This window comes from Alnus glutinosa, chromosome 12 (genome assembly GCF_958979055.1).
Source record: "Alnus glutinosa chromosome 12, dhAlnGlut1.1, whole genome shotgun sequence".
Lineage (NCBI taxonomy): Eukaryota > Viridiplantae > Streptophyta > Magnoliopsida > Fagales > Betulaceae > Alnus > Alnus glutinosa.
Window position 1 is genome coordinate 19,169,711 of NC_084897.1, and position 10,367 is coordinate 19,180,077.

At 35.7% G+C, this 10,367-nt stretch overlaps 2 protein-coding genes across 4 annotated transcripts in view; both read left to right on the plus strand.

Moving 5' to 3' along the window:
- The window catches only part of LOC133851003 (uncharacterized), a 69,162-nt gene extending 63,181 nt beyond the window's left edge, over positions 1-5,981 (plus strand). For all 3 annotated transcript variants that reach the window (XM_062287288.1, XM_062287289.1, XM_062287290.1), the window contains 9 exons: positions 184-307; positions 535-656; positions 1,600-1,786; positions 1,877-2,105; positions 3,116-3,440; positions 3,578-3,717; positions 4,669-4,787; positions 4,902-5,103; positions 5,297-5,981. In XM_062287288.1, coding sequence (XP_062143272.1) covers positions 184-307; positions 535-656; positions 1,600-1,786; positions 1,877-2,105; positions 3,116-3,440; positions 3,578-3,717; positions 4,669-4,787; positions 4,902-5,103; positions 5,297-5,384 — 1,536 coding nt within the window. In that variant the 3' untranslated portion in view covers positions 5,385-5,981. The remainder of the gene's footprint in view (positions 1-183; positions 308-534; positions 657-1,599; positions 1,787-1,876; positions 2,106-3,115; positions 3,441-3,577; positions 3,718-4,668; positions 4,788-4,901; positions 5,104-5,296) is intronic.
- Positions 5,982-7,387: 1,406 nt separating this feature from the next.
- On the plus strand, positions 7,388-10,367 carry LOC133852775 (late embryogenesis abundant protein D-34). The gene is made up of 3 exons (XM_062289525.1): positions 7,388-7,699; positions 8,607-8,909; positions 10,209-10,367. The coding sequence occupies exons 1-3, from the start codon at positions 7,388-7,390 to the stop codon at positions 10,365-10,367; spliced, it is 774 nt and encodes a 257-aa protein (XP_062145509.1).

Genomic DNA, 10,367 nt, shown 5'->3' on the forward strand with positions numbered 1-10,367 from the left:
TAATCATCAAATTTTCTGAACTGCTTTGATTGTAAAGTAAAATGTCCTTTAATTGCATTTATTCTCCCAACAATGCCTTTCATTGTTAATACAGCATTCTTTGACTTCTACCTAATATATGTACAAGAGAGTAGCATCAATTAGGTATGCTCATTATAGCACTGAAGAAACTGTATGAATCAGGGGAACTTGCCGGAGCAATACCTTCACTCAGTACTTGATGCTTATGAGTTTGTTCTTCAGAAGTCACCAAACTACAGCGGTAATACAGTTAGCAAGGTCAAGCAGGAGATTTTACATGGTCTCGGTAATCATTTATTGAACTTGGACTTTTGGTTAGGTTTTACGAATATTTACATAAAATGCAAGTGCTTGAATGCAAGGAAATGGTGTATCTGATATTCATCCTCACTACCCTCCGTTGTGTATCCATGATGTGGTTAAGGAGAAACTGCTAATGTTGTCTTTGCTACTCTAACTATGAGGGAACCAGCTCTTCAACATGCTTATGTTCTTCTCTATTTGTATAAACAGGAGAACTATATGTCCAAGCACAAAAGATGTTTGATGATAGCATGTATACACAGTTGCTAGCAATCATAGATTTGGTGGTTAAGCAAGCCGTAGTAACTACTGAGAGCTTTGAAACTGAATTTGTAAGTATGATTTCGCTCTCAACCCCTTTCCTTTTTACCGTTTCTATTTATTTATTTTTTCCTTTTGGGGAATCTGTGATTACATACTATAGCCATTATTTCCTGTTCATTTTGTATTGCAGTTTCTCTAACCTGAGAAAAAAATATATTATCAAAATAACACAGCCTAAATTAAGAGGCCTCCATGCTTTCTGCCACTATTGAGAAAGAATGAAATTGTTTTGAGAGTTAAGACGTCATTTGAGGGAAGTTGAGTTTAAGATGTCGTCAACAAGTATACTTGGTCGAGATCAGAGATTAGCATGAATTGGCAATGACACTGTTCAAACCATCCTCTTCCGCCCTTCTTAATAGAATTATGGTCTTACACATTACCTTCGTTCATTTCAAATCTCTTGGGTCCAGTGTATCGAGAAATTCATTATAGTAATCAGTTTTGATCTTCTTATTACAATTCCTGTACTATCATGTATTCTTGGCAAGTTTTGGTGGTTTGGCTGTCATCTTGGACTGTTTTATTAGTGATAGTAGAACTGAAGTGCTATAGTTCTGTCAGAGCTTCCTTACCTCCTCCTGTTTCTATAACGAAGCAAAGTGAAGGGAATGAAAAATAAATAAAGGAATGAAAGAGGGATCAAGTGTATTTGAAAATAAGCGTCAGAGGAAAATTTAAGTTGGCCGACAAGTTAGCGTACTAGTCTTGTAAGAGCCTGAACTTGCATCCCAGAAGCTGTCAGAGTCCTTACCACTATCTCATACATAGCCATCTCTTCCTCTACCTCGCTGTGCTTTCAAAGGAAAGAAAATAACGATATAGTCATTAGCTACTTCTCAGAGTTTGTAGAAGTAGTAACAGGAGTGCATCAAGAATACTGATACTATTCAATTATCTATCTCCATGGATCAAATTCTCTCCCCTGAAATTCATGTTGCTTTTCTCTAGGGAAATGTTCCACCTGTACTACGGACTGTTCTGGAAACCCTACCGCTGTTATGTCCAACTGAGCACATTTCTTCAATGTGGCTTAGTCTCCTTCGGGAGCTTTTGCTATATCTTCCAAGAGCTGATTCTCCCTTACAAAATGAGGAAGATGAATCAGAGCATGCCAGCATGAGTGATCACGTGCCAGGTATAAAATTCATTTCCTTGAACATTAGCTAGATTTTGATTTTACCTTTAACTAACAAAAAGTTCAAAATTTATGCCTTATTTTTCACAGATGCCAACATGAAGACAATCGCTGACATACCTAATGGCACTGCTTCCATATCACAAACCAAAGTGCAAGCTTCATCTCTGAGTTCTGGTTCAACAACAGTTTTAACAACAGGCATCCCAAGTTATCTGTTTGCTGAAAAGCTTGTTCCTGTGCTGGTAGATCTTTTCCTACAGGCACCAGAAGTTGAAAAGTATATCATATTTCCTGAGTTAATTCAAAGTCTTGGAAGGTACTAATTACTGTAACCTGTGATGCTAAATTTTTGTACTCCATTATAATAGTAGGTAGTGAATCTACTAGAGGGGGACAATCTTTTGGAATCTGCAATTCTACATGCAGTGTCCTATTGTAACTGGAGATGATTAGGCACTGTTCTGAAACATTTTTCTGTGTGGTGTCAAGACATGGATGGGTAATGATTGGATCTGTGAACAAAGACTACGGGCTTGTTTGGTAACGTGTCTGAAAATTCTTCTTCTTCTTTTTTCTTATTTTTTTTTTTAAAAAAAAAAAAAAAAAAAAAGAAAAAAAAAAAAAAAAGAAGAAGAAGAAACTACTTTTTGAAAACATGTTATCAAATGAAACACTTTTCAAAACAACAAACACAAAACACTCTTCAAAAAATAAAACACCACTTTTTAGAAAACTTTCCTAGAAAAATATTTAAAGGAAATACGCTTATTTTTCCAGTTGTGGAGGCTTACTTGTTATATATATATATACCCCAACAGGACAGAGGGTGCGGATGCACATGGCCACCCCCAACAGTCACCCTGAGTTTTCTTTTCCTGTTTGGAGTACCCTGATTTTTTGCTTTTTTGGTTTTGTTTCTTTTATTTTTTGAAAACACTTCGAAGATTTTTTTGCCTTTTAGAAACACTAAACCACACTTTTCAAAAAGTTTACCAAACAATTTACTGTGGAGCACCCCACAAAAAACACTTTTCAAATGTAGACGCCACTACAAACACTTCTCAACTTTCTATCACATCAAAAACTCTTTTCAAATCAAAACACTTAAACAAACATACACATAATTTCTCAATGATGACTATTGTAGCATATATGAACCTAAATGCATAGTTGATGATATGTAGAATAAAATATTTAATAGCATACATAAGGTTGAGCGTCCATTGCACTTATCCTCGTTAAACTGTTTCTTATTTATTCCTTGTTTTTGTCTTAGGATTCAGAAATATTTACACAAGTAATTAACAGGATCAATCCTCTTTTTAGGTGTATGATGACAAGGAGAGACAATCCAGATGGTGCACTTTGGAGATTAGCTGTTGAAGGCTTCAACCGCATTCTAGTTGATGATGTCAGTAAGTTAACTGTGAATGGTGGACCAACTCCAAATATTAGTAAACCTGCACGAACACATATCTGGAAAGAAGTTGCAGATGTTTGTGAAATATTCCTTGTTGGATATTGTGGGAGGGCTCTTCCTTCCGGTTCTCTGTCACCTGAAGCACTAAGGGCTGATGAGTTGCTCGAGATGGCTATCTTAAACATTCTTGGTGACAGGATTCTTAAGTCACCGATTGATGCACCTCTAAATGTAATCTCCTCTCTCCTATGTTGAATATAGAAACCTGAGAAGCATTGCTTCAAATCTGAGGCCTCAGAGCAGCTTATTTCCTTTTTCTTGTTTCTTTCTTTTTTTTTCCCCACTAAAACTTTTGTTGTTATTCACAGATTCTGCAACGACTAGTTTCCACCTTGGACCGTTGTGCATCACGCACGTGCTCGTTGCCTGTTGAGACTGTGGAACTTATGCCTTCCCACTGTAGCAGATTTTCCTTAACTTGCTTACAGAAGTTATTTACCTTGAGCAGGTAATATATTGCACAGGGTGATACTTTTCTTAACATATTGATGTTCAATATCTAAATATGTGAATGTTTAGTGTTCTATTGCTTTGTTATCAAACTTGATGGCCAACCATTTCAAGAGATCTTGTCCAAATTCTGGTCTATGAGATGGTCCTCTTTCTATGTTATTCTTGGTCATCTGCTTTACTGGGACCTGAATGCCAATGCCATTTCTTTTGTCACAGCAGATGACTAACTAATGAAGTTAAATAGTATGATAATGGTCTTTTAAATGAAATAAATACCTTGAGTAATCAGTTGGTCCCATCAACTAGAATTACCATCTTTGTGCAGCTACTATCAATCTACCTGACTGCCTTCCATCAGGCATCCCATTTCCCCTGTACTTCTTTACAATGTTTTTTTTTTTTTGTTACTAATGAATGAAATGTCTTTTAGTTATCCATGAACCTCAGTTTTCTCAATATATTTTTATGGGTAAAATACACTTACTCCCCATGAACTGCTGGGTCATTTGCAAATAGTCTCCCAAACTACCATTTGTGATACTTGACCCCAATTAAACTACCTTTTCTTTTTTTGGGGTGGTTTGCCCTAAGACTGAGGGGTGGATTAGCCACCCCCGAAGGGATGCAGGGGTGGCCGAACCAGCCCATAGGATTGTGGTGTGGTTCAACAGCCCCCTCGGCTTAAGAAGGTGGTTGGTATACCCCTTGAGGATTTTTAGGTGACCGAATCACCCCCAAAGGTTGCGGGGTGGTTTGACCACCCCTAAAGTATCTTTGGGGTTGGCCGTACCACCCCTATCTCTCTAAAGGTTGAGGGGCTCAAGGGGTAAGTGCAAATGAGGTGTTGGTTCTAGGGGACAAAGTGTATTTTCCTGTAACTCCTGGTAGAACAATTGTATTGAGATTTGGAGTACTGATTTGAGATCATTCATGATCTGAGTTACAGCAAAGAAACCGACAATTGGAATTTGACAAGATCTGAAGTCAGCAAAATCTCAATCATGATGCTCATGACCAGATGTGAATACATCTTGAACAGATTTCTCACTGATGAGAATGACTTAGGTATGTAGCTTCTATAACTACATATACAATTTATCAAATATTAGTAATGTTCTTCTTTTGTCCATTTTGTCTTCAAGATTATAATCTCTTGAACCACTTGTACTATTCCTGCAGGGGAACGTCCATTGCCAGCAGCTAGGCTCGAAGAAATAATCTTTGTCCTTCAAGAACTGGCTCGTCTGGTTATTCATTTGGACACAGGATCCGTTCTTCCCTTGGATCCATACTTGAAAAGTGGCCTAGCAGAGGAAAATCACGACAAACATCCGCATCTACTAGTTCTATTTCCCTCTCTCTGTGAGCTTGTTATATCAAGGTGAGAGATAGTATGTCTGAAATAATTTCAAAAGGGATGATATCAGTAAGAGGCATTATATACCTCTATCATAATAAGCAAGACTAGTTAAAAAAAATTTGTTTCAGATTACGTGGTGCAATGATTAAAAACATTACCATCAAATACTGTTTCCATGAAGTGGCTTATCCTTCCTTATGTTTTTGATAAACAGGGATGCAAGAATAAGAGAGCTTGTGCAAGTACTTCTCAGACTCATCACCAAGGAATTGGCACTTGACAAGGTTAGCTTAGCCAGTTGAGTGGTGGAAGAATACACGTTGACAAGATCCAATCCTCAGTAGACACATCATAACGTTATTTGTTTATAAAAGGTTTAGGTCAGGAATTTTTCTCATCCTCAATTGTTCAGGGTTGTATATTAGTTTGTACATTATAGGAAGAAGAAAAAAATGCCAATTTTGTGGATTATGAGCATGGGATATCATTGGCCCTGGGTTGCATGTAAGAGATGTATACATGCAGTTGTATTGATTCAGTATACAAAATATTTGTTCAAAGCTTGCGGCTGGCTCAATTTTTGAGGGACTTGAAGACACACTGGAACCTGAACTGCAGTTAGAAATGAATTGGAACCTGGACTACTTTGTTTTTTTTTTTTTTTCCTCTTTTCTGGGCCACTACCACAATTACTCACTTATATTAAATTGTATGAAGGCTTGTAGACTAACATTACTGGAGTCAAGCAATTGTGAGCATCCTGCTGGAAGGGGGACTATTTGTCAAGGGTTAGTTTCGAATGTATTCTAGTCTCAACTTATTTTTAGTTAAAAGTTGATTTGAAGTTTTTGAGAGAGTAAATATTTTGGGTTTTATATAATTGTTTATACAATTATATTTGTGCTCTGCTTTCCCATTAGAGAAAATAACTAAGGAGTCAATAGAGGTATAAGGTGATGGGATGGCGACACATCCCAAAAATTTGGGAAACCTAGCATTTCTCATACTCATAACTGTGTACGCAGACGACATGACCACACATTGATGCTACTTTTGTTTGCACCAGATATAGTTAAAAAACAAAGAATAAGAAAGAAAATTGTAATTTTATTGATTGTTCTACATGTTACAGAAGATTAATAATCATAATATTTATGGTACTAGCACTCCATACTAACAGGATTAATATTCGATTGTAGAAATAAACAGAAATTCTACTTAATAAATGAATTTAAATAGAATCACATCAACCTACTTTTACATAAAGTAGACCTCTTATAAAATAAAATTGACATTCAACCTTACTCTAAAATGCTGTAAAATAAAGGAAAATTACACTTAGTCCTCCCAACTTAAACACAATTTGCAAATATACCATCAAACTTTAAAAAAATAAAAAATGACACAATCCCCCAAACTATTAATGCATAGACATAACTCCTTCTGTTTGATCTCAGGGTTAAAACAAATGGAAAATGAATCACATGACATGAAATGTGCGATTTTATATATGCCTCTTACTACTAAAATTACCCCCATATATATATGACGTTAAAATGTCATAAGTAAACTTGATTGTAATTTGATTCTTCTATATATAGTGGATAAAGTTTTATGGGGTTGGCTACCTCCGAGTGATTTTACTTTTGAAAAGTTTTTCAGAAAGTTTTCACGTCATCACTAAAATTGTTGCGTTTGATTTATTTATTGCTTTATTTAATTTTGGTGAATTGGGTGTGGTTTGTGATTATTGAGAAAGCAGTTATTCACCTCCCTCTATGTGTCATTTAAAGTTTTTTTTAAAAAAACATTTTACATTATTAATTGTTTATAATATCTCAGTGTAATATATATATATATATATATATATGAATGGTATTTTTAAATTCTTTAAGATTTTTTTTTTTTTTTTTTGAAAAGAAAAATTCTTTAAGATTTGTTTGTTGAATCTCTGCCGCCTCTAGACCGAGTCATCCTCTTTATGCTCAAATGCCACTTGTCACTCGATCAGCCTGATCTCTAGATATGAATCAAACCCTTTTAGACCACAAAGCCCTTTGGAACCATCAGTACCTCTCAAACAATTTGCCAAGTTTCTGGCACCTCCAAAAACTCCACCTTTCACGTCCCCGACACCTACGTGTCGAAATCTGCATGCGCCATGCACGTATAATAATCCTCCCATCCCTTCACACTGCAATACATTCCCACAAAATTATGTCACATTTCTCACTCTGAGAACACAAAATTTCACTTTTTTTTTTAAATTTGAACGTACACCGGAATAATTAAGGAGAAAAGAATAATGAGCCAACAGAAGAGGCCAGAGCAGGAAGCCGTCAAGTATGGCGATGTTTTTAGTGTCGAGGGAGAACTTGCGGAGAAGACAGTATCACCAAGGGATGCAGCGATGATGCAGACGGCAGAGAACGCCATGCTCGGGCATACCCAGAAGGGCCGTGTGGCCGCAGCCATGCAGTCGGCCGCCATGCGCAACGAGAGGGCTGGCCTTGTGGATCATAATGACATGACCGACAATGCAGGCGATCGTGGTGTGAGCATCACGGCCACCGATCTTCCAGGAAAGCGTGTAATCATCGAGTCGGTCGGCGGACAGGTTTCTTTCTTTCTTTTCTACGTTTTAAGTTTCAATTTGTAGAACTGCATGCAATGATATATATATATATATATATATATATATATATATATATTAGCTTTCTCCAAGAGCACGTACACAGAGAGAGAGAGAGAGAGAATTATGTCAAATTACGGAATCGATAAAATCTCAAATTTTATTAAAGAATCTTGGCATTTAAGTTTGGAGTTTATAAATCATTTTGCAGAATGTAGACATGCATATATTAATTTGCATAATTTAAATTATCCATGTATAACACCAAGAGGTTGGTTTTTATGGTCAGTACATAACTCCGTCAGCTAGAAGTTCTTTTGGGTAGGGATCAAAAGCAAAAAAAAAAAAATTGTTGATAAGAGCTAATAGGCTAAATTTTTATTTTTTTACCTTATAATTTTTTTTTACCTAATTTTTTTTCGAGAAGGCCATGACCGGCCTATACCAGCCCCCCTAAATCCGTCCGTGAACTTGATCCTCCTATCTATGAAGCATCAGGTTTAAGCAGGTGCCAGGCCTGGCCTATTCACGCCACCTCTAAAAAAATTAATTAAAAAGGTTTCTTAATATTTAAATTTATTAGAAAAACAAATAATTGAAGTCTTTTTTTTTTCTTCTTATCGAGTCTAAAGGTTCGACCCTTTTAAGTTCAAATAATTATTTGGAGTCGCGACAAATGCTCAATCTTCATGTGGAGGAGATGCTTTGCACTGTATCCAGGCCTCTTCTATCCGAAAAATAGAAGAAGAAAAACAAAAAAAAAACCACCAACAACTTAACTGGATAATCTAGTATTTTGTGTTATAAATAAATCAATAATCTTTGTTGATGGACATCTTTTATTATTAGTTTTCTGTAGTTTGATCTTGTTTGATATTGAACGTACGGACAGGTTGTTGATCAATATAGCCAGCGGCTTCCCTTAGCACCCCCATCCACAATGGAACAAGAAGTTAGTGGTGGTGCAAGTGGTGCAATCACCATTGGTGAAGCGCTAGAAGCCACTGTCTTGACAGCCGGACAGAAACCTGTGGAGAGAAGTGACGCTGCCGCTATTCAGGCGGCAGAAGTTAGAGCAACAGGCCGCACCAGTGTAGTACCTGGTGGGGTTGCTGCCGCCGCCCAGTCCGCAGCGACTCATAATGCTCGGGCAACAAGGGACGAGGACAAGACAAAGCTTTGCGATGTTCTTTCGGTACCTATCATCTCTCCATCTAGAGAATACTATATGTACATTAAGTGCCTATCAAGTATTCATAAAAAAAATGAATTGTCTTTTAAAATTACCATTTGATCAAAATCATCATTTGATCAATTACACTCCCAATAATTATTTTAAAAGCCACCTTATTTTTTTTTAGACACTTAATATACACGTAGAATTACTCATCTGTCTATGCCCTTTCTGCTATTTATTTTTAGCGGGGATGTAAGTATTATGGTCAGGTCTAAGTAGGAAAGCTACTCTTACCATTTTTCGCATTATAAAAAAAAAATTTTAAAAAAATGTTCTTAATTTTACTAAAAATTTTAGGAAGAAAAAAAAAATCTGCTGGTGAATGAAAAGATAGTTAGGTAGATTAATATACATTTACCTGTAGAACAAAACTTACTTTAATTACGTCAATTCTCTATGCAAACAGGTCGATCATTTATTTTGAATTGTCACGGTACATTTTAGTCAAAATAAAAATGAGTTTAAAACTTGACCTTTTTTTTCATGATAAAAAAAAAAATGTTAGGATTTAGGTATTGGTAAAAAATGATTGGAATTTGCAAAAATATACATGCCTGAATCTTTGAAATTTTTAAAAAATTGTTTTTAAAATGTAAACATGGAGTTATTTTTGAAATTTTGATAAAATTTAACGGAAAATTCTAACGGATAGTTGAAATTAAAAAAAACTAAAAGATGAATACCTTAAATTGACACTTTTTAAAGTTTGGATATATTTTTTCAAAAGCTATGAAAAGATGAAGGGTTATAAGTAAATTTTTTTCCTTTTTAATAATAACATTATTTCATGATAAAAATGAGTATTAGCAAGGAGCACTAGTTTTATCGTTGCTAAATGCTAACGAGCATTCTTGGGGAAGCATTACCCGTCGTTGCCGCGCGATGCTCATTAGCAACGGCAACTTTTGTCATCGTTAAAAACCTTCTTCATTTTTTATTTTTTATTTTTTTTGTATGATGATTAGTTTTGGATAGTTTATAAAGTAGCTAGATTATATATTTATATCAAAGTTATCATTTCTAACTTTGTATGCATTTGATATCTATTCAAATTAATGACCTATTAAATCTCTGCTTTTCCTTGAATTCATAAATGACAAACTACACTTAAATCTAGCCATTATTTGTAGATTTTACTTTTAAAACTATAATAGAAAGCTTGTATATCTTTATAAAATATCCCTAGCTATTATATATTTACATGCATGGTAAGTTTGCCTACAGAATTTTTATTTTTTATTTTTTTCATCGATCCAGGATGCGACCTTAAAATTGCCCTCGGATAAACCAGCGACACGTCGGGACGCCGAGGGGGTGACGGGTGCGGAGATGCGAAATAATCCAACTCTAACCACACATCCAACAGGCGTGGCGGCTGCTGTGGCTGCAGCTGCTAGGCTTAATCACAATAAATAA

Bases quoted from the DNA above. Each gene is read 5' to 3' on its own strand.
- LOC133852775 (XM_062289525.1), top strand. From the start codon at position 7,388: ATGAGCCAACAGAAGAGGCCAGAGCAGGAAGCCGTCAAGTATGGCGAT. The intron at 7,700-8,606 runs GTTTCTTTCTTT...ACGTACGGACAG, and splicing joins TCGAGTCGGTCGGCGGACAG to GTTGTTGATCAATATAGCCA. The intron at 8,910-10,208 runs GTACCTATCATC...TCATCGATCCAG, and splicing joins AGCTTTGCGATGTTCTTTCG to GATGCGACCTTAAAATTGCC.